The sequence below is a fragment of the Enoplosus armatus genome, chromosome 4, assembly GCF_043641665.1.
Source record: "Enoplosus armatus isolate fEnoArm2 chromosome 4, fEnoArm2.hap1, whole genome shotgun sequence".
NCBI classification, from domain to species: Eukaryota; Metazoa; Chordata; class Actinopteri; order Centrarchiformes; family Enoplosidae; genus Enoplosus; species Enoplosus armatus.
The window spans coordinates 11,772,354-11,797,966 of NC_092183.1; the positions used below are offsets into that span (position 1 = coordinate 11,772,354).

Consider the following 25,613-nt stretch of genomic DNA (forward strand, 5'->3'; position numbering starts at 1 on the left):
ATATTCTGAATGTATTAGTGATAAACTAATATGCGCTACAGCATGAAGAGCTTTTTCTTTTTTTTTTCTTTTCAGTGAAATCATTTCACAACTGATGTCACAACCAATGGGTTTCTCTTAATCCTGTACCCTTTAAGGGAACCACGCTTCTTGTTTCCAAGATGTTTCAGAAATAACATTTCTGCAGGAAGCCAATAACCAGGTTTCCTGAGTGCTTGGAAACAGAGGGAGAGGCAGAAAGAAAAATAGAGACAAAGATAATGACGCAAGAGAAGAGGAAGAGACTGAAGCACAAGTTAATTACTATGTATAAGATGTAGCAGGGTTTGGTATACAGTATATACAGAGCTCTCCTTAATCTATTCTGTCATCCTCCCATCACGTTATTTCTATCTATATATTCATTTTTCAACCATCACTTTCCACTGATACTCCTTCCTTACTCTCCTCTGTAGTTAATGATTCATTAAAAAGCGGAGGGGGGACTCATAAAATCCCATGACAAACCCACACTAACATGGCCAAACATGCTGAACTTACCCTCGGTAAGACGTCGGACCAGTTTATCCACTTATTTAGTTCAACCATATCATCAATAGTGAGGCTCATTGTCATTCTTTGTCACTTTTAGATTGCCATGACTTTGCAAAGAGATGTCAAGCTATGTGCTATGCTACTTCATGTTATTAAATTGACATATTCATGTATTTTCTGGCACGGTAAGTAGATTGCTTTTGAGTCCTAGCTTCCATCCTTTCTTTTGTTGGTACATGTCTGAATTTATATGACACTTGGAAAAATTGGAAAATGTCATATACACTTGAAACAGCTCATCATCTCCACACATGCCAATATGCATGTACTCTGAAATCTCTAACAGAATCCCATCAAACATCATTCCATCAAAGTTTGATAAAAGTCATAAACAATTCAACACATGAACCTTCTCTTACTTTTATGTTTTACTGCGCTGCAGCAGTGGTCTCCTTGAACACATATGCACAAAAGCAAAATATGTGTACACACACATTTTATTTTTATGGCATTAAATAGCTAATTAAAACCAAACTTATCAGAAAAATGAACACTTGAACAAACATCAGCGTGATAAAAATGACCTAAAACGACAGAAACCATCTTTGGGGAAAATTTATTTGACGTGTACTTTTTTAGTTTGCCCCACGTCCCATCCGTCAACAGGAGTGGGCGGGGTTTATGACCTATACTGCAGCCAGCCACCAGGGGGGGGGTCGAGGCGTTTTGGCTTCACATTCAGGGAGCTGTCATGTTGTCCATTTTTATATACAGTCTATGGGACAGAAAAACGTTTTGATAATGACTGTGTGCTCAATGATGTGCTAAGATTTAAGTGATTTGACATTGTAATTATCAACAGGAGCAAATATTCATTAAAGGACAAATCCTATTATGATTTCTGGGATATTCTGATATCAACCAAAAAAAAAATTCTAAACAGTATATACTATCATATATCATGTATATGAGAGAGATTTTTTTAGGAAGTAGATATATATATATAGATAATAATACACATATGACACTCACAGGGTGCTTTTGTCCAAAATGTTATGACGATTGACAATTGGGTTCTTTACTGCCATTACAAGGCAACGTAACTCTCAACGCAGACAAAAGACCAAAACAGTGATTCAAGTTTCTGAAATAAATATTCTTGATGGAAATCTGAAATCTGTGGTCAATGACTACTTGCATTTAATCTGCATGCTCCTTCACAACTTGGAAGGTTTTTCAAAAGATTTCCCTGCTCATGCACTTAGATGATCTGCATAAACCCTCTGGCTGCTTTTCTTTTTTTTCCCTGTTTTGTGAAATGATAGAGCAGACTGACACAATACATTCATATATCTTATAGTCTTAATATTAATTCGTCCATTTTAATATTAATCTGTTAATGACTTATTCATTCTAATTGCCCTCAGTTCTCCTCAGATCTTTTTAGCTTTCCTTTTTCATTTTTTCATTTCTCACTTGAAATGTCTCTCTGTCTTACCTCCTCCTTCAAACCCCTCACTTCCCCTACTCCATTTCACTTTTGTTTTCTCATCTTCTATTTTCCTCTCTCTGCAATCTATGTAGAATAAAAACTGGTCCTCTATGGCAATTTTAGGCAGATTTAAAGAGCAGAAACTGTTCTACCACCAACAACAGAAAGTGTTCTTCTAATTAACTAAAAGTATTTACACCAGAATACTGAGTTTGGGATGATTTCCCCATTTAGGCCGCAACCTGTTTACACCCATTGGTCAGTAAACAAAGGGAGGAGAAAGAAAGGACAAAGCTACTCCAGGGGCGATCATAATTTACTCCAAATAGGTTTAATAAAAACTGGGTAATCAGCAAAGGCAGGAATAATAAACAAACTGAAGCTAAATGAAAGACACAGTTTTACATTTTATTCTTCTATAAGAATGTCTCCCTTTCCTGCACAAACTTTCTGTCAAATGTCTTAATTTCAGTATAAACATATCACGATTCACTGGCATTACTGTTGTTAAATGAACATATTTTACAACCTCTGTGAATTCATCAAGTTTTATTTATTCATTTTTATTTCTCCATATTGAAAAATGGGTGTGGTGCATGGTTGGCACAGAGATTAAGTTTCAATCAGCAGTCATCAAGCACATGCGACAGAGCCTATATTGCTGCAATTTGAAAGCCAATTACGCTGTCAGACTGTGTAAATCTGAGAGGCCACCGAGGCCATTTACTCCTTTCCTCTGTCTAATGTTGACTCTAATGCCTGTTTGACCCAAGCATGATTCTTCCTATCCTCTTCAATTGTCAATCTCAACTTTTTATATTGGCATGACATGGAATCACATTTGTTTGTTAAAGAAATAAAATACTGTATATGAAAACAGCTAATTATAATGACAATACACATCTTACTGCATACCTCATGACTCTTATTTACCAATCTTGCCATCTCCATGTATTTAATTACTGCTTTAGCCTTTTCTGCAAACAACTCTTATCCTCTTTCCTTTTCCATGTTCTTTTCACCATCTCTTTCCTTTCCCTCCCCTCCCCATCAAGCATTTCAAACACTACTCCTGTTGCTTAGCTATTTCTGAGACAACCAGATTGAAAAATCATCTGGAGCATCTGCTTAGAACCACTGGAAAACAATTGCAATTTTGGGATGGATATTAGAAGCAGTTAGAGAAAACACATGAAACATAGTGACATAATTCCAGTTTTACCTAGTTTCAAAGTATAACTGCACTTCTCTTTGTTTTACAGTCACTAATAATATCATCTGGAAGTAAGAATGATTAGGCTTATGATCAAGAGTAGGCTGAGAAGATTGTTTCTTCCTATTGCCCGATATGCGCTTGTCATCAGGTACAGGATTGAGGTGGAAAGAAATAACTATAAGAGAATGGACAAATATAATGCTATACATAATTTAGGCATGTCACACATAGACATTAGGGTGAATATCAGTGGAGGGTTTAATAGTTATTTGGTGGGGCAGTCCATTGAGTCACATTCAAATTTTTGTTCATTTCCACAAAATGGATGCCCTCGAATATATGGAGTTTTGCATGAAACTTCTGGGAAGTAGCTGTGTGCACCTTTGGTTGAAAATCATCCAGTGTTTCAGTTCGACATTAAAAACATTTCTCATCTGTAAAAATTCACTTTTAGTTCAGTATAGGAGACATCCCACTGATCAAACCCTGTCTTTCTCTTTCTGCCCTGTAGCTGTTTTCACTGCATGAGCTATGCCAGGGGAGCATGTTTTCAGTCTGTAACACTGCTTTTGAGAAATTATGCATCATGACGGACTCATATGCTATCGAATACGACAGCTCATCTTATCTACATACTATGTCCGACATCAGCAAAGTCCCAATTTCTCTCTCTCTCTCTCTCTCTCTGCCATTCTCTTTTACATTCCCTCTCTCCTTTCTAGCTGTGGTTTAATTTCTTCCCCTTCAACTCCTGGCTGTGTTTCAATGCTTTATTTATCAATGTATCCATGAAATTCTTCTGTGCAAGTAGCCATGTGGGTATTGTGAAGCACATAAGAAAAGTTTTCAATTAAAAAAAATGAAATAAGAGAAGTTTTCAAAGATCATGAAAACTAAAACTCTCATTGTTTCTCTTTATTTAAAGAACAGAGCTCATAAATGTCTTATGAGCATCTGCCTTATCTCAGCGAGGCCTGAATAAGAACTGAAGGAGCTGGTAAATTATTTCTGATGTCTTCATAAGGAAAAGAAAGACCATGTAGCTGTATGAAGCAAATTAGGGCTGTGTATTGTCAAGGATGTCACATTACTGTTCCTCTTCACTACTGTGGGTCACATAATAAAAACCTTTGTTTTGTCACTGCTGTAAGGGTAAGTATGTGCAGTATGTTGCTCAAGGTCGTAATTTGCTTTTAACTGACACTAATTAATGCAACATGTCTTAACGCAATGTGTTATATTACTGTATATTATTAAATTGGTTTTGATGAAGGAATAAATTGAGATAGATGTATTGTAATGTAGTAATAACTCTTCATTGGGTAAATTAAATGCAAAAAATGCATCTGTGTGCTGGTCAGTGAACACAATTCTCTTCTTGATGCCTCAAACCATGTCAAAAGCAAATGTTGCAATGTGCAGTCATATCCTGTGCTATATCAACCGATGCATGCACACCAAGATCCCACTCAAAAACTAACCAACCTGCTGTATGGAAGATTTCCTAGAAGAAGGATTTCTGTGGTGGATCTGTTCCGGACATTTCAAACAAAGTGCTGTGATGCAAAAACAAATGTTTTCATGGGATAAAGGAAAAAGGCAATTTGATCGGCCATGTCCAATATATTCCTTCTAAATCCAACCCTTTTCACCAATGGGCTGCAATTCTTCTGTGTGTCTTTGAGGTAAAAGTTAACTAAAATGACCACAACCTGTGCACTCTCACAGTGATATGCACTATGCACCACTGGTGCATAGCCCACTATGCTCCTGTTCACAAAATGGAGCATGTGATGCTTACCAACACAAGAATCTGGCCTGTCATTTGAAGGGTAATCTCAGTATGTTACACATTAGTATACAGTTCCTTTGATTAAGCTAATGCAAAGACCTGAAGTTCTTTATTTTTCTGACTAAACCATGCACTGTGCATCACTGAGTGGCATTCATTTATTTCTGTCTGTGTGAGAACTTTCAACAAAGACTTGTTTCATCACAAAATCTGGTGGAAAAGAAAGGAGAGAACCGGAGGGATGTTCGAAAGAGATCGGAAGAAGAAACTGGCAGACAGGTGATTACATTCCCAGTCATGTTCTCAGTGAGCTCAGATTGACCCTATCAAAGACGCTATCAGACATACAGACATACCGAAGAAGATAGGAGATATCTGAAAAACTGTTATTTTTTCTTTACTTTTTTCTCTCTCTACTCTTTTCACCTCTTTTTTTCCTTTTCGCTATGTCTACCACTTTTGTCCTTTTCTTTTTCTCTTTCATAATTGAGAAAAGGGAAAAAGACGTTATTGTAGTTTCAGTAATGGAAAATGCTGCTTTTACTTCACATAATGTCTTTGGTCTGAAATAAAGGACAGGTAAAACACAAAGCCCCCTGCTCCCCTGCTTGACTTTATGTTTAGTTAGTATTTTACGCCTGAGAGAGGTACTGAGGGCAGACACAAGACAAAGAGGGAGAAAAAGTGAAGGGTGCATTTAAAGAGATGGCACCTGAGATCTATTAACGCTCAGGGCTAAAATCTCTTAACCCTTTTCCTTGTCTCAAAAGAAAAAAAAATGAGTCTACTGTTCAGCTGCTTTGTGCAACAGTGTATATGGATGTACACTTCTGTAGTTTGTATATTTTATTGTACACTTTTGTAGTTTGTATATTTTAATTAAGTTTCCCTGTGTTGTAATGTAGATGTTTGTTTTTGTCAAAGTTCCCCCATTAGGCTTATAACAATATATTCAGAGAAACACAGTTGCTTGCATTTAAAAAATATCACTTTAGCAGTATGAATTCACTAAAGATGCAAACTCACTTTAGTTAATAAAGAGTTGACAGCTAACTTTGGCAGCCACTGTCAATGCTAATGTTAATGTGACTGATGTAAAAATAGGTGTTTGCAGTATTACCCTTGAGAAAGGACATGGTGAATGTGTTTAAGGATTAAGACATTAAGCCAGCTTTTACCAATGCCTGAATTCTTATATTAAGAAATGAACAAAATGACTCCCGCAAATTACAAAGTGACTCAAGTGAGTGCACATTAGCTTGTTTTGGGGAGCCCCTAAACAGTGTTGCAAATAGTAGAAATTCAGCTATCAAAAACATATTTAACTTTTAGAAAATAAACATTCAATAAGGACTACAATCTTATGTGTTCCTCCGTATGATTTTAGGGAATTCTTTCATGGGAAACTTGTGTCCTGGAATCAGCTGAATGGCTAAATAATACAATCTAAATGACAATAACTGTTAAATTCTTGTGATCTGAGCCACCAAGAGTATCTGGCTTCTGAACAGTTGTCTTTAAATTACAGGCAGATATTCAAAATTGAGGAGTGGGGGAAAAAAGTGTCATGGAAGCAGCATCTACCTTAGATTGAGAATGATGAATCGATCCTTTGCTGCTTGTACCATTTGTCAAGTAAGACGGATCAAGCTGGCTCTTTTCACGGCTATCATGCTTGATGCCAATGACAAGCGCCAGCAGCACCTAGCCTGTATGTTGGCAAAGCAGGTAGCTGACAACACCTCATCAGGCCCCATTAATGTACTGCCAAGACAGATGAAGGCAGAGACTTACCAGCCTCATGAAATCCCAGTCATTGGCACTGGTGATAGTGCTGCTGCTGCTTGTTACATTTATTGAACACCTTCCCAAAGTCAGTCAACGATTTTTGCCATAGAAATATTAACTGTAATAAGAGCGCATTTAAAACTATAATTTTAGATACAATATAATACATTTTTACAAATCTAAATGTAATAATCTATGCTTACACTGGTTGTGTACTAAACAGTAAAATAAAGTGCTTTGGTTTGGGAATCTTGGCACCTGTTCCTGCTGGATGTCACTGCCTGAAACTAAGGTATTTACATTTAAAAGGTGTATTTGCTATAAAAAATGAAAAATAAAAATAAAACAGGAAACATAAAGTACATTCACATTGAATGCCTGGAGTCATATTTGACTCAGCATTTGATTTCACAACTTGTTTTGCTCCTTCCTGCTTGTCCTGGAGGAAAAAAAGCTGGTCTATTAGGCTGACACCTGTGAAAAGAACTTGCAAGGTATTGAGCTTTTTTTCCCTTTGAATCTTTTTTCTGTTGTTTCTTGTTTACTTTTCTGTGGCCTGCTTGAATATTTTGTCAACATACTTGCACATACATACTGCAAATGTTGTGACAGCTTACACATACTGCCATTAGGCTAGTTAAGAAAGAAAGAGATGTAGTTATTAGTTATTAAATATCGTGCTTTGAGGCCAGTGATGAGATCTACGTGGAGTCTAGGTTCCTCTCTTAGTAACTGTGACAAGGTTTCAGATTATTTAGCAATAGTAAGTAAGTAATATAAGATACATAATTATCAGTTCATGGTATTCTGAAGAATCAGGGGAGAATTAACTGAGAGGATGGGGAGGAGGATGACTTTTTTACATGAATGAATTTTCCTTCAAAAACGTCATGGCACCCTCTGGATCCTCTGGAAATTACAACTTTGAAATTAAACTACTAACCCCTACAATGATACTATGAAATCATAGTTGAACCATGAAATGACATGTAAGTATTCTCAGCAACTGTCAAAATATTTCAGCATAGCAGGGTGCAGAGCAGGACCTCACAAAAGTTGGCATTTTGTGAAAGAGGGGTTGCTTATCATTGCTATGCTGAGGATTTCCACCCAAGGCAGCTGGCAAAGGCAGGAGCCCAGCTCAACTGATGTGAGATAGTGGTGCTGAAAGAGCATGTACTCTCCCATTCCTGTCGCACTCTGCCAAAGGCATTCCCCTCAGACTACAGTCACTATCCATTGCATAACAACTTAAAAAAGCATGCGCATAAACCCGAAACATCCAACCATGTGTCTTAAGGCCACAATACAAACAGGCTGTTGCTCCTCAGAATAAAGTGCATAACATGTACTCATTTTTGGCGGTTAAGGACGTCTTTCTTATCTTTTTCCCACTGCGTACTAACTACTAAATCAACAAAATCCTCCCAATATCTGTTGCTATGAGATGGAAGCTGTTACTATAATGTGTATTACAGCATGACACATAGTAAGAGAATACTACTTCACAAGGAACACTCTTTTTCTTGCTTTTTTCACTGAAAATTCTCTGCTTATACATTTTTCTCCACTATACAAGGTGTGGTGGTGTTGTTCAAGCATTTATCTCCTTTTTTTTTTTTTTTTTAAATCTCCACCATACATGCTGCCACATATGGCAATGCTTAAAACGCAGAAAAGCAGTACTGTGATGACAGGATCACCATAAATATACAGACCACTTGGCCCCGGGGTTGTATTCTAAAAATGTACAGATGTTTCATCCCAGGCACAATTGTAGGTCATTGCACCAGCACATCAGTCCGAGTTGGCAATGCCACTAAAGACTATTGACAACAAAGCCATCACACTGCCACTGTACATTTGCATTTTCACTAATCACATCAAATTCAACAGCCTACGTCCCAAATCGGTTATTATCACAATTTACTACCCGGCCTGTCTTTCAAATTTTTTAACACCTGATTCAAATAAAGAGCAGGATCAGGTGGTTCTTACTTATGTGCCTTATAACTATATTATATACCAAAGGGATACACTTACTAGCTATTGTAAGATACTTGAACTGCACCACAGAGACCAAGTTTTGAGGTGAATTGACAAAAATAATTAAATGTAATGCATAAACTTGTGTGTACAAAAAAAACATGTAGATGAGAGTATAGAAGTAGCACCAAACCCCTCAAATCATTGGCAAAGTTATTCTGTGCCTACAGCACAACCTGGGATGGAGGAGGTCATTACCACTGTTGACTGTTAATTCTTGTCAAATTGACAATGTGTCAAGTTCAAACCGCTGCATACACGTCTCGCTGACAACTTGGATGAAATGTGAATGAGGGCAAAACAAATAAACCTGATGGGATTTGCAGAGCTTTTAAGCATTATTTCAAATGAGCAGAGTACATAATTAGCTGCTGTTTAGCCACTTCCCACTGGAATGCATAATGTTGGCTCACTTTTCACATTTCGTGTAACCTCTTGCTTCTACCGTTTCTCTCTAGTAAGGCTACATTTCAGCAGTGCTGTAATTTTTCCCCTTAGGAAACTAAGGCCCATTACACATTACACAGCCTTTCCCCTGTATACTGCATATATTCACAGACATTGGCTCCTTGTGCACACAGACACACACACTGAAACGGACTATTCACATGCACACACAACCCAGCACATACCCAGGCACACTTTCATAATACATTCACGGTGCGTTAACACACGCAAGCAAAGTCAAACATACTGTACAGAGCGCCGTGCACTGAGGTGACCCTTATAGTACTCACACATACAGTATGAGAGCATGCACACACGCCTGATTTGGTTTGACTGCACAGTAATGCACTGGGGTTAGATGGCTGTCCAGTGTGCATAACCCACGGCATCTACATGGAGATGGAAAAATAAGACTGTCTGTTCTCATATTCTGCTTCTCTGCTGAACTGCACAGCCAGACAGGACGGCCCTCAATAGGAGTGTCTGTGTGAGTCTGTGTGTGTGTGTGTGTGTGTGTGTGTGTGTGTGTGTGTGCATGAACAGCTGACTGCCTAGGTCTACCACTAGACTGTACTGTATAACTGATATATAGAAATTTATCAGACATTTGCAATACTGCTATCAGCCTCCAGTTTAACTCACCGAAACCCATTTGAAATGCGTTTCATCACTTTCATCACATTTGTTTTAAATAAGGAAATTTGGAGGCACATCAAATTTCAAACTGCAAGATTAAATGTTTCCATAATGCCGTAGAAAGCCTTGATGTATTGCTCCTATGTATATTGTATTACCTTGAAGCTAACCCAGGAAATACTTTGCTGACATAATGTAGTAATCCACCTGAAGCCCTCTCACAAGGACGTAATTGCAAATAAACAGAACATAAGTCCATGACACAGTACACTAAAATGTTCATACCATCACTTCAGCATGACCATCGGTAAAAAGGAGCGAGCATGTGAACATGCATTAATTTCACAGCTCTTGTTTGTTGTCTAAAGTCAATTCCACTTTAGTGCTGTATGTTGACTTTGGACTCTTGCTGCCTTGTAGCCACAATACATACTAATCCACTCTTGCTCTCCCTCTCACCACTAAACCTTTCCTGAATTACAGCATTGTCCCATTGTGCATGTCCTGTTCTAAGCTCTGCTAACTCCCTTAAACGTGTGTGCGTGCGCGCGTGTGTGTGTGTGTGTGTGTGTGTGTGTGAGAGAGAAAATGCTCTATAATTTTTGGATAATGACAGATAGACAATTTGGGAATGGAGCACAAATCAGAGTGACCTTCCCTTACAAGCATTTATATGCATACACAGAAAACGCCTACTCATACCCTCTCCTACGCACACACAGACACACACACACAAACGCACACACAGGTCACCGGAAATCAGTGGAATTAATAGGACCAAAAACAACAATATCCTGACGATTAGAGCTGGGACCTTCAGACTAAAGAGGATTTGCAGCTTAACTTTTTAAGATTTAGCTACAAGACTTATGCTCAGGACCACAGTGTAATTGAATAAGACATTTGCATAAGGATTACCAGTACCCACTTCTAATTCTTTTTATTTAATACCGCAAAGAGATATTTTCAGTCAAGTGAATAATGGTTATAAATAACAAAGGTAAAGTAAGCACATACTCGCTCTCCCCCTCACTGCGATGTGCTTTGAAGGGTGAAGAGAGTAAGCAAAATAAAGAGATTCAAATTATACTCATCTAAACATTGCCTTACATTATGGTGCCCTAAATGCATTAGTGGTGACTTTACTTGGTGCATGTAGTGTAAATGGGGTCCCATCCCTTCTTAAACCTAGACAACACATTGCCTGAAGTACACAGTTTTCCCTGAAGCTGTAAAACAAAGGCTACACTTCACACAGTACTGATAATTTCTCATTTTGTTGAGACTATCTGCATGAACACAGAGGAGCTGAAGGGGGACGGAGACATGGGGAATATAAAAGGGGTGGTACAAATAATTAAATACATCTGCATTAGTTAAATGTAGATTTGTAGAAAACATGAGGGGAAAGAACAACTGACTTACTGTTTGTTAAATCAGAAACAATAAGGATTTATCAAATGTAATGTAACCAGACGTGGTTAAAATGCTTTTAATGATAGAGATTCGTGGCAATTGTTTCACAGCAAAGAAACATACATTTTAAAGAAACAACCCAGATAGCAAAATTAAGTCAAAAGGACAAAATGCAAGGAGCAGCAAATATCTCAGTACTCAGCTTGGTTTTTACTAGAATAAAAAGAAGAAAATGAAGAAAATGTTTACTGTACGTGCATGTGTACGTTTCTTGTTTTTATCTTTCACTTTTGCATTTACTGAGAAAGCAAACTCATTAAAGCATTGAACATTTTGCTTTATTGTACATTCTGTTTTACATTGTTACAATTGTGAAGCATAAATATTACACAAAACATTGTTTTAAATCTAGTATTATAGTTGAAATTCTTTCTCACTATGTGTTTTGTGTTAAACTTGAACTTTTTCATGGTGGACGTTTCGAAAAACGCAAGTGAAATCAATAACACTGATTATGGCTGCATCCCATCACAGGGCACAGGTATTGTGCATGATGGCTCAGTGGTGTAGTTTCCTGGGACACTTAAATAAACCTGAGCCACAGTTTATGTTATTAGTTCCACTGGTATGACAAGTCAAAAAGTCTGCCATGAAAAAGGTCTGTTGAGATCTATAAGAGCACAAAAATGCAAGCAAGTGAGCAGACCTGCACATTTTAAAACAAAAATAATTTAGTTCACTGATCACTCAATCCATCAGCCAAACAAAATATAAATCTTTCCTTCTGATAACCTGATAACGGAACCTGTGCGACTATCACTTCCCCACAAAAATCTGTTCGGATTAACAGTAGGCCAATATGAAGAGTGAGGAAAGGCATGATAAAAGGAGAAAGGGTAGTGTGTCAGTATTGAAAAAATAAATGCCGTAAAAAGTAAATGAAAGCCAAAAATGCCAAATGAAGACAGACGGGAAAAGATGATCTGAGACGGCAAGTTAAAGCAGTTTAATTGGCAGACTAAAGCAGGAGAGAGAAGAATCCACGGAGCCTAAGCCACTCATTGTGTACAGATTGTAGTTAGTAGAGACCAAAATCTCTCTTTGCAGCACATGCCTCTGAGTTTAGGAGCACTTTTGAATCAGTAGAGTAGAGAATTGGTGTTGTAGTCCACTGTAAAGTACATAATACAGAGATTCAGAGGAGGCAATGACTCCAACTCTACTTGCAGAACAGACTTTCCTCCTCTTACTGTATAAATTAAATGTTCTGTCTGAGAAGTTCCAACTGCATTTATGAAGTTGGTGACAAGTGGAAAACGCCTCAGATACTCCCAAAAGAAGAACCCAAAAAGAATGAGCAGAAGAGGAGAAGAACACAAGCTTGATGAAGAGAAAAACAGACGTTTTGCTTTGATTGTAGGTCAACAGACGGTTGAAGAGCCTGGAGTGAAGAAAGTGCATGTGTGGGCAGGAGGGGTGTGCACAGGAGAGAGGCTGAGACAGTGGAGTAAAGAGAAAACAAGTGAGAAGCAGAGGGGGGGTGAGAGAAATAGAGCCCAGAGGGCCGTCCACAGCGAGAGAGGTTCTATTGATGCTGTCTCAATAACAGATTCCATTGTGCCAAAAGTACTGGTTGTGCTCAAGTGTACTCTGAAGTAAGACATTTCTTTAGGGGCTCCCGGTTTGGAATCATGACAATAACATTTCTGTGTGACATTTTTTGGATACAGAACAATGTCATACCAAAAAACGTAGCAAGTACCACATAAAAATGCATAAAAAATATATTTTCTTGAAAGACTTATTCATGTTTCTACATGCATGCTGCCACACCGTCTTGGTTTTATATTAATTTCAGTACTAGCTTTTAATGTCAGATCGTTTAAATATGAATTCAAAGATCTTTAGACTCACTGGATACATCGAGCAACTATACGATGACACACAGGCTGTTTGATAAGGGTCAAGGCACACCACACAAAAAACAGCGAAAACATTTCCCAGGACCTACTGTACCTTCAGTACCAAACATTCAACCCCTTTAATCTGGATGCTGTAACTATTACAGAGACTCTGTAATCAGCACAAAAACATGCAGCCATAATCAATGTGCTGGCCTCCTTGCTAGCAGTCCCAAAGGCATTCATTGCTGTAAATAACAATGAAGTTTTTATTCAACCTGCTTGAGGACACAAATTTGTAAGCTATTATAAAGCTGTGAATTATGTCACACTGGGGGTAGCCGAGAGACAAGCACTTGTAGATTTATTAAGAGCTACACATAAGACCTATACATCCACTCAGAACACCTGTATATGGAAAGTGGGAAAATACTTAATGTTGTAAAATACTGTTGAAGGCTAATGTCTGAATTCTGTCTTTTAAAGATGATTCGCTGTAAATTACACTTTTGAGACACACCACTATATAAACATGGGACAGTGCAAAACATAGAAGCAGTGGGACCTGCAGTAATACAGTCACAATACAACAATTACTTAATGTTGTTTGCACTGCATGCAGTGGCTGTATAAATAATGTCACAGTACAGTACTTTATAGCCTCAGGACCTGTGTTGCTAAAATCTAGTGTATGCTGATCTGCATGGACACATATAGAGGTACTTTGATTCTAGTAAACATGTCGAGCAATATAGAGTCAACTCACCAGGAGTGTACATGTTGAGCTTTTATAACCTGGGAGTGGACAAAGCAGTGAAATAAATAAAAAGGGTACACTATATTAATTTGAAATGTATTTGGAATGTATTCTGTTATATCAGTGGAGTTTTGAACCACTAGCAGGGCCTCTAGGGCACTGAATAGAAGAGCAGGTATTGTTTTTTATCACCTGTTCTACCTGTATGTTCACAAGGATACACATGAATGTGCAGATGGACAGAGTGATTTGTGTTTTATGTGCACATTCCATGTGTTTCATAGTACTTAACTCAATGCATTTCGATTTATTGTAACCTAAAAAACACTGTCAAAAAATGTCTGTTCTTATGCACCAAGACTTACTCCTTACCAAGACTTGCTTGACAACTAACATCATTCCGATAAGAGACACTTTCTTGTTCTGAAACCTCCAGATTAATGTTCACTTCAGAGGGGTTAAAGGCAACAAAAACAAGTGTGAATGTGTGTCAGATATTCAGTTACACGTTGGCTGCAGTGGGTCATTTAATGAGGGTTGCAGCTGTAGAGGGAGGCTGCGGTCTGTGAGTCAGGCTGTTCCAGCCATGACTAACGCACAATTGGTTTAGTTGAATCTGATCTGCGGTACAAAACATTACATTAACAAGAACAGAAAGAGGCTGTGCATAACACACCATGTATTAAGCTCTCACCTCCTCTTTTTATTTCTGATTAAAGAATTTATTCAGTTGAACATAAGTGACTAAACACAGTAATGTAATATTGCATGATAAGCAGAGATAGCAAAAGCAGTCAGTTCCTCCCTATCTGCACAGGAGAGGAGAGAATTTTCAAAATACAAAAATGCAAATCATGTTCAATGTCTCTCTTACTGATCTCTCCTTCTCAGTTTGTTGATTTCCCTTTTCAGACTCTAAAGGAACACTAGATAGAAAGCTACAATCCAGACGGGCACATGCAGGCAGCTTTGTGACATGTTGCCAAGTGTGTCAGACAAACAAACAAACAGCACATTACGATTCCACGAAGGTGATTAGCAAAGTGTTTAACATCTCTCAGTTCCGATGTCTGTTTCTCTAATCACTGACAGCATATTAAGCATCAAGGGGGAGGTGGAGACAAAAGGGAGAGAGGGGAGCGATGGAGGGAGGGAGAAAAGGGAAAGAGGACAAAGATTGAGGCAGAGGCAAAAAGGGGGAGACAATAAAAGAGAAAACGGACCAGAAAGGCTGAGGGGAGAAGGAGGAAAGAGTGAAAAGAGAATAAAATCAAAGAGAGAAGAAGGAAATGCTCGAGGAGACTTCAATAAAAGGAAGGTATGACCGACAGCAGGCACCGACAACTACTGCGGAAATTCACTGTGTTGTGATGGGAAGAAATTAAATAACCAATATTCAACAGGCACAAGAGCACAAGCACACACATACACACGCACGCCATGGATTTACAACACCACCAAGTAAAGCTTAACCAAATCAAGTACAGATTAGCCACAGCAGTGCAATACATCTGCAGCTATGTCCTATTTTGATTTAAACTGAGCAGTCATATATTTATGTTATTGTTTTGCTCTTGCCGTGTTTGTAGTCCTCCACATAGCAGGTGGTTTGCATCTGCTGTGTTCCCCACGCAAGTGTTGCAGTGGCTGCATACAGTGTTTACTCAGGGAAGCCGCCGGCGTAACATTTGGCATTTGCAGTACAAATTATTGCAAGAAGGTTGCATTCAAAAATAACTAAAGCAAGGTGACCATAAGTTCCGCCTTTGTCAAGAGAATTTGAACGTTTCAAATATAATAATTCTAACAATATAAAACAAAAAAAAATAGGCTTCTCCCAAGTGTCTTGGTTGAGTGTAAAGTTTAATGTTGCATCTAAGGGTTAATCTCTTCTCTCTCCACCCTCTGTTGATCAATTACTTCATTCTGAATATGTGAAGAAGGTCGTGGGAGTGTTGTGAAAATTAGCAGCCAAGGTGTGATATAATTAGAGATTGTAAATCTGTTATTACGTAAACCGCGCTCCGTAAACAACATGTATGATGATGATGGTGGTGTGATTAACGAAGGCAGACACAGAGGTCGTGCTGTATGGTGTGAATGGTGAGGAAATATTGAACATATAACACAAAATATGACAAATGTGAAAAGTTATTGTGTACGTGAACAACTTCTCAGCAGAAGCGTTTGGCATAATTGTTAATGATTGTTTTTCTATCTTGTCAGGTGGTAATGTTGCTTCCCTAAACAGCATCAGGCTTCACTTCACACTTTTCTTTATTCCTGTATTTATTTGTTTGAAAGGATTTAAAAGGAATTTTGTGTGTGTGTGAGTGTGCGTGTGTGCGTGTGTGTGGGTGGCTGAGGGTGTTCTTGAAGCGAAAACGTAAGCTGGATTCAAAATCAAGTCATGCATGCACTCGTATTTGAAAGGCTGTAGCACAACGAGTCACGGCCAGCCATCTATATGCTTTACTGTTCAATGAATCATTTACGAATAATGAAGGACGGAACAACTATAAAGGGAATGTTCCTTTGACTTAAAAGTGTTGTGTGTTAGTGTGCAGATTGTTTTGTGACTGCGTGTGGGTATTTCTTGTGTGTGTGTGTGTAAATGCACATGCTTTAGTTTATGTGCAATGCCATGCTTTCTGTGTTTTATAGTGCTATGAAAAGCAGCCTGCCCATGATTGGTTGTAGAGGAAATAATTCAGACGAGAGAGAAGCACTGCCAGCAAATTAAGCTAGCACTCACATACACACACGCACAAAGACGCATAAATATACACACCCACACACACTGGCATGAGCCCATACACACAGAATGCGGGCCGGAGATGCGCTCACAAATGAGCACTTTGAGATGCATGCAAGTGCACGCAGTGTGCACGTCTGTGATGTTCACACAAAACAAAAAACACATTTTATGCACATTCAGGGCACCCTCTGCCCCAGTGAGACACAGCGCAGATTGCTGGAAGACTAAAACAGCATTTGTGTCAGCAGAGAGACACTGAACAAGACCATGAAAAAGAAAGAAAGAGAGAGAGGAGAGGGCAGCAGTAAATATTCACTCTACTGCAAGAATGTAGGACGTACAGAATAGATGAACACCATGGTAACCCACGTATATACTGTATGTGCAGCATATGCCAGAGAAATGTACACACACACATAAAACCGACAGTCATGCTAGTCCTTAGTCCTTGACAAGAAAATTTGTCTTTCCTTTGAAGTTTCTCTCATCATTAGCATCACACAGACCTAATGCACACCAAGCATTCTTCCTGAAAAAGACTCACTGCATACAAATGGTATTCCTCTACCGAGTTCCACTGTTTGTTCAACATATTTGTATTTTGCTCGTCTCTGAATAATAATTGTGTGATTAATTCCTCAGTGTGAAGCAGTGTGATTGGCTGGAGAGCTGTGTGTATTGTGTATTGTCCCCACTGTGGTTTTGAAATCACCTTTGAATTTCACTAATTCTGGAACATGGAAGGCATTTTTGAATTTATCTAGGTTTTACTCAGTTACATTATCCAGAAATCTCAGTATCACAGGCCTCTTTAGTGGCTACTGTTGAATGTTGAATGAAGAGCAAACTTCCAGCCACTGCATGGCCTGTGTAACCAGCTAGCTCTACTGTCCTCAAACAAAACATTGAAAATGTGAAAATGTCTTCATTTAAAACACAGTGCTAAGAGAAGAAATCCAGAGTAAAAGCGTGCCCTCACATTTTTAATATTTCAGATATGTGTGTGTGTCTGTGTATGTGTGTGTGCAATCTATATGCATGCTTCTGTGCTCACAGGAGGGGTTTAAGTCAATCTCCACAAAAACCAGGCTGACACTTGTTCTGGTGAACAACAAAGGTTCTTGTCCTCAGATGACATTAAGCGTGTGTGACTCTGTGTGTCGACTGGATAAACACAAACACACAATACAATCATCGGGGAACAAGGGCCTGTGTTGTACAAGTCCTTCCCAGGCCATCTGGTCTGTTCTACCTGCATCACTGACTGCTGTGGTGAGATGAAGCACCTTCGGCAGGGCTGGGCTGTCTCTCCTTGCCTACATCTGCAGTCAACCTCAGACAAGCAATCATACTCCTTCTCACAGTGACCTGTCAGTCCATCTCAACCTCAGAAACACACAGACACACACATATTCTCACTTTTCCTCTGTCTCTGTGGCATGGTTAAGGGTTCTGGCTCAGTGACCAGGTACAGACGTCAGAGCTGCTGTCTGTCTCTTTCCTTCACAAGAGGATGCAGTCAGCCTCAAATATCACACAAATATACACAAACCAGACACACGGTTTGCACCTCTGCAAATCATATTCACTCACACACACACACCTAAAACCCATGCACACAGAAACATGAAGTGCTAAATCTTTCGAGCCAAAGACAGCATGGACCATCACATCTGTCAGCACTCATAGATACATAACTCAAAAGAGGTGAAGCATTTAATACACACCGTCTGGCCCCCACAATTCAGAATCGGTGCATAACTGCAGATTAAAATACATGTGTGCATGCACACACATACACAAACAGAAGTCGATAGTTCAAAAGAGGAAGTGGTGTTGACAGCTGTGAAACTCATAGACAAAACCAGGCAGGAACAGCCATTCACACACACTGAGATGTTTAGAAATCCTTCTCCATGGAAAAGACCAGAATAGCAGCAAGTGAAAGAAAAATCAGGCCATGCCAGGACAAATCTCCCTCTCTGTCTTTCTCCCCCTTATTTCCTCACCCCACAAATAATGGAAACCTCTCATTCTGTCTTTCAACTCTTTCCATCCAAAGGATAGAAATCCTTCTCTTTCTCTCGCCACTGTTGAGACACACACACACACACACACACACACACACACACACGTGGGCACACACTGCATAGATCCAATAATCTCTCGGCCCATCCCTCACTCCCTTCCTCATCACCTTAACTGAACTGGCCTTCCAAAGTATAACAAAACTTTTCTCTGTCCCTTTCATCTAAATGACTCGGCTCTCCCATAGCTTACCTTGTCCACAACAGCGCACTGAGAACCGAACTACAGAGACTACAAATGTATTAAAAGTAGATGAAAGGAAATATGACCATCAAACATATTTTTGAGGGAAATCTTCATTAAAATGTTCCTAAAAACAAATTACTGTTGTAATTATTAATTTTGCAGACAAAGCATTTTGGATTGTGTATCATTAGTGATGTGGTCCATGCAAATGTTGGACTACCTTGTTTAATATGCATCCCAAGAGTGAATCTTTTTTTGTGCAACTTTTAAAGTCTTTGGAGTTTGGAATCGGACAATGAAATGCTTACAATCTGTGTCATCAGCTGTCATTTACGTATCTATTGAAGCTGTGGGTCAAAATGTGGTAAATACCAGCACTAGAGAGCTCGAGCTGTAATAAATGGATCTCAGTTGACCTCTGTAATTAGTCACACCCATCGGCCCAATTTTGGGACCACACATGCTGGTTTTTGGTAGTCAAATCTTGACGAACTGAGTAATACAAAATAGCAAGCAATTGCATAAACCTAGTTCTCATATATATATATATATATATCTGTGTGTGTGTGTGTCCTCCTTTCTAAAGAGCATCAAACCTTAAATGCTTTGTAAAGTCATTGAAAAAAAGTGTGTTGAATAAACTGCAGAGGTCACACTGTCTGTCAGACCAAATCCCTCCAGAATCTGATTTCCTGTGTTTTCTCCCCTTCTCAGTATCACTCTTCAGTAATCCTACATTGTCACATCAAGGAAGTTCTGTACTTGAGAAGTGTTGCACAGGTGCTTTTGAAAAAATTAATTGACAGTAACAGGTCTAATTTATGAATGACTGACAACAAATGCCATATATAATATAATACTGTAGATGGAGCCTACGTGCACATAACATTGCAAGGGAATTGAATAGTTTATATCATATCATTTATACATCATCATTCATATTATATAATATCTCTTCTATTAGTAATTGCACAATTTTTAGCACCTTAAAAAGTGGTTGTGGGTGATAACATATCAGGTGAACTATTTTTCCCCTCATTTCTCTTCAAAGTGTTCATTCTTTCAATTGCTACTTTGTGATCTAGCCAGGATCAATAAGAAGAGACAAAGACCATAACCTTGGAGGCATCTGTAATTTGTGGCTGTAGTGGATAAAGACATCATGTCACATGTAGCCATCGTATATTCATTCCAATATCAAATACCCTTGCCATTTGAAATGTGCAAACTACTACGAAAGATAGTAATCTGTAGGCTCTGACCAAGCATTAACACTCAGCCGTACCGCCAGGACAAATCTAACATACTATATCTCAGTGAGTGGTATCAGAATGGCACATGAATGTGCATGAGAGAAGTATGCTAATGTACAATACATGATTTGAACTAGGATGCACCAGGCTCACTTGCACTTGCTTTCCCTCATCTGTGATGCATGGTGAGCCAGTGGATGCACTCTGACACACTGCATGACTAAAAACCAGTGCGACACCGAAGTGAGGACTTAATCTGGCTGCATAAATCACAGCGACTTTCTGAGTGTAACTAATCAAGAACACACACAACCACACATACTACCACACTCACTCTCTCTCTCTCTCTCTCTCTATGTCTGTATATCCCCCCCCTCTCTCTAACACACACGTGCAGAATCCATAAGAACCGCCCTCATAAAGCAGAGGACCATTGCCATGCAGCACACGATGTGATGAGGGCCAAGAGGCAAGCGGACTCCCCCCTTCCTTCTGCATGCTGATCATTAGGGGGAGAGAGAGAGAGAGAGAGAGAGAGAGAGAGAGAGAGGGGCGGGCAAGGTAGTGGCGCCAGCTCCCCTGCAGCTCAATCACATTTAATGCCTGGACGGTGCAAGATGAAAACGTCTGCCGGTCACCGCTCTTAATATCACAGAAATAAAGGCAACTCCCATGGTAGGATGGCACAGGTTTGCAGTATGGACCTCTAAAAATGGTAGATGATGACGACACAAAATCTACCTTCTCCCCCTTTGTTCCCCCTGGTTTCACTCTGTCTTTTACTTTCTGTCTCCCATCTTTTCTCCCTTTGATATACATCTCTCTTTGCCTGTCTATCTCTCTCACTTTCCCTCATTCCATCTTTAGCAGCAACAAAGAGATTAAAGAGGGATTACTTCTGACATGTCAATGTGATGCGCCTGCTGGGTATAGTACTTTTTTTCCTTTCTCATGCAGTCCTAAGTCAATATGATGCACACGCGTGCATGCGTGCACACACACACACACAGGTCAGCATTGTATGAGTTGGAGAGAAGATGGAGAGAAAAAAATCCAAGTCTTCAGGGATATAAATTATCTCAGCTTGCTAAATTCTGACATGCAGAAACCACTGAATTGTCAGTGTGGCCGCTTTATGTGAGAAACCAATGATAGCAAATTATAATACTCTTTCTGGTACTCATTTTCCCTGTATTCATACCCTGGTGTATGTATGGTAAATAAGTGAGGGGTGGAGTGTGTGAGAGAGAGGCAGAATGAGAAAAGAGCAGTATTGTTTTTGGGGTGATAACCTTTTGTTGTGATTCAAAATACTTGTGGCTGGAAAGGAAATGAACTATTGATTAGAAATAAGATGGAGGGGGGAGAGAGAGAGAGAGAGAGAGACTGAGAGACTGAAATCACACCAACCAAAAGCCGCCCACACTGATCCTTTGTCCTCGAACACACTCACACACAGACATTTACAAGCACATACACCTGTTTATGTGTGTGTGTGTGTGTGTGTGTGTGTGTGTGTGTGTGTGTGTGTATGTGTGTGTGTGTGTGTGTGTTTGGGGGGGGGGGGGTAACCCATAACACACTGCTTAAATGGAGTTGTAACTAACCAGGAATAAATTCAGCAAATAAACTACACACTGCCTTCACTGTCTATTCTACTAATTGGAAACCACACACTGGCCAGGTTTCCACTACAGGGTCAAGGAGGAATAGCTGGGCTTTCTCATTATCCATGTCACTAAATTTGCTCCTCAAACATATATCTGGGATTTGTATGGATTATGTTGCAAACTGGAGGTGATTTGAGATCTTCTACTTCTGTAAATCCCACATCTGTAGAGCCTAATTTCACCTACTGACTGGTCTAATATGGTGCACTACAATATATCTATCCATCTTTATGTTTGCCATTGTCTTTGTTTATAAATATAGACAGACAGATAAACACAAACACTGAATACTATGAAAGAGCTGCATCTATTTATGTTTGTTGCTGAGTATACAATCTGTATGTGCACTATTTCTGAGCGCTAATGAATTGCCTACAGTTATACTCTTCCAGACTTACAGCAGAGCTTAATATAAACATAATAGGCATTCTTATTTCATCTGTAATGTTCAAGAAGCTAGCTTTAATATGTCAGTACAGCAAAAACCTCAAGTAAGCTTACATGTTATTTGTCAACCTCATGGAGTCTTTACCGAGAACCTAGAGCCCGTGGCCACAATATATTCCCAGTTAGCCTAGATATGGTGTACGTATAGAGAACCTTGACCCAGTTTCAGTGGCAGACAAGAACCTCAGTGCAGTTAGCCTACATAGCTGAAGATCCCTGACTTAGTCTTGGTAAGCCTAAAAATGTCTCATTGCTAACACTCTTATCTAAAGAAACTTACAGTCAGTGAGCAGGTAAACTTGCAGTGTCTTGCTGTGAGACACCTGCAGAACATGCGGCTGCTGCTGGGATCAAACCAGCCAGTCACAGGGTGATCTGTCGAACCTGTGGATTACTCTGCAACCCCCGTAGAGCCAGAGCCACAGCCTATAACCCCAGGATGAGGCCTCTGTGCACGTGACTTTACTAATACTCAATAAGCCTTCCCCTTCCTATTGTACAGCGCTATCATTTCTGTGCAACCTAATTTGAATATCTTCCATGACAATTGGGAAGCCAGGTAAACTACTGGTTCATAACTAGCATCATCTGTAATGTTTGGTTTCCCCAACAAGGGGTTTCAGTCTGGTTTGGTTGGCATACCACCTGCATTTTACATTGTCTGCGAATTAGATAACACACATTCACTGCCTACTTGACCTGTGTAAATCTCATTCATTTGGCCATGCTGTGTGTTGTAAGTCTGATATGAAGCATCAGCTTGGTCTGGAGCCCAGAGAAGACCTTGAACTGATCCAGCTCATGGCAAATTGCATCCAGGTAGCCGCTGAATTGGCCTGGGGTCTGCTCTGTAGACCAGCTGGCCAGGGCCTAAATGGATCAAACAGGCCAGTCCTCCATCCCTGGCAGCCTAATGCAGTGGGTTAGAGTGGTGGTTTGTAATGTGTTGCATGTGTGTGTCCGCTAAAATATGGATGTGATCTTGGTCATGTGCATAATGCGGTCAAAAAACAGCTCAACAGGGACAGGTGCTTATCTTTCTGCTGGCGTGTGTGTGTGTGTGTGTGTGTGTGTGTGTGTGTGTGTGTGTGTGTGTGTGTGTGATTGCTGGTCACTCTCACTCATGCACTTACACACTGCTCTCTCTCTGTGGTCTATCGCCCATTCGAGGCCACCGAGTTGTGCAACGATTATGTGTGCCCACCACCACCTCGCGTCCTCATCTCATCCTGTAAGACAGGCTCTCCAGCGTCCTCTCTCTCTCTCTCAGCCGGAGCCGGAGGCGCTGCTACAACGCCTGAAAGAATACGCTCCCTGATGTCGAAATCACACTCAACACAACAGTGCCACACTTTGCCGGTGGTGGTGGAAGGCGGAAAAGACATTAGGATATAAAACGCATTTTTTTCTCTCTCCTGGCACTGCAGTAGCCCACGACGGAAGGTGGTAATGCCATTGTACTTCGGTAAAATCTATAAGTAGAAATTTGCTGCCATACAGGATAATCCCTCTGCCATGCAGGGCAACATCACGCCACCCTAAACCACCTGTTTTTCGCGCATCCTGTGCGCACACAGCCATTATTGCACTTGAAATTCAAGGGAAACGTTGCCCCCTGTAAGCGCAGTCCCTTTATTTGGCAATTCATATGGCTGTTAATGATATTACCCACCTGAAATAAACGACTATAAAGCATTTCTGAGGAATTGTAGTTTACATGTGCAGTTGATGCTCAATAACCCCCCAACTTAAATGCAAACTTCATTTGAAATTATGTGCATAACATAATGGCGCATAACAGATCTCCGGTCCGTTATTTTAGCAATAATATAAAGAAGTGGATGTGCCAAAAAAAAAGCTTGAAACCAATTTTAAGTATGGTGCCTGTATACTGAATGCAATAGCCTAGTCTACATTCATAGAAAAGCCCACTCAATACCCCAAGGTGTCACATAAATCTCCAGCAATGCTGTGATTTAAGCAGCGCAGCGACTGTCAAGGCTGAAATCTCCAATCTGTTTCCCACAGAGAGCCTTATTGTGGCCGCGAACTGGAAGAGAAAAAGCGCAGTAACTCACCGATGTGGATGATTGAATCCGAGAGAGCCGACTTCCACTCCTGGCTCCAGAACACGGCAACGAGCAACATAGCCGAGATAACTTTCATGTTGTCCAGAGATATTTCCCCAAAAACCAGAGAAAACCGCAGCTCTCTCTGAGTGAGAGCGAACAGAGTTAAAATCCCGAGAACCGAAGCTTCTTCTTTAGTCCATTTGTAGGGCGGTCAAAGGAAATTCCCTGTAATCTCTGCCTTGAGATGCTCTTCTCTTGCCGTCAGAGTGCGATGCTTGTCTGAAGAGGAAAATAAGTAGAGATTCCCGGGTAGTCGCAGGCTGGTACCCTGTTGAAATTCCTAAACATTAAACATTAAATCATATTCTGGGCGAGCGGAGAGACGCTGAGCCGCAGAGGAAACAAACCGCATCCAAACGTCGCCGCGTTAAGGCGAACTGAGGGGCTGGAGGATGTGGCCGCTCATTTAAAGGAATAAATCTCTAACCATTCGATGACGTGAGGGAAAACCTAGTTGTCTTGAAAAGAAGGTCCTGTTATAATGACCCGTGATTCCCAACCTTTCAGACCTGGCGACGCAGTTTCCCCCCTGCACCAATCACCAAACCAGCAGCAGCAGCAGCAGCAGCAGCCTCAGCGGACCAAGCCAACGGCCAAAACTTCCATTTTCACCAAGAGCTTTTTTATCTTTCCTTCACTTAGCCCCTCTTTGAATATCACCAACGCCGAAACGCACAGACGAACACTGCGACTTTTTGTTGGAAGAGGAAAGAAATACCAAATGATGAAAAGCCTTGTCACATGGCATTACCACGGAGAGGTACCATATTCCGAAATTGTCTGTAGTTTCCTGTAGAGATGAGAGAGAGAGACCTGGGAGGAGAGGGCTCTTACACATAGAATGAAAGAGAGCTTCAAAGCCACTCTTCTTCTCTGCGTCAGGAAGGGGGAAAAATGTAGGCTAGGCTATCTGGAGGAAAAATTAACCGAGGATGCGCGCAACGACACTCCGCGGTCCGCACTCCTTATGCGGGTACTCGCGTCAGCCCCAGCACGCAAGGTGGCTGGTGAAGAGGAGGTATGCCGCGTCCGTGTGGGGGGGAGAGAGAGAGAG

At 40.2% G+C, this 25,613-nt stretch overlaps 1 protein-coding gene across 1 annotated transcript in view; it reads right to left on the minus strand.

Moving 5' to 3' along the window:
* The window catches only part of grid2 (glutamate receptor, ionotropic, delta 2), a 441,727-nt gene extending 417,134 nt beyond the window's left edge, over window positions 1-24,593 (minus strand). The window contains exon 1 of the mRNA XM_070904482.1: window positions 24,506-24,593. Coding sequence (XP_070760583.1) covers window positions 24,506-24,593 — 88 coding nt within the window. The remainder of the gene's footprint in view (window positions 1-24,505) is intronic.
* Between the last annotated feature and the right edge of the window lie 1,020 nt (window positions 24,594-25,613).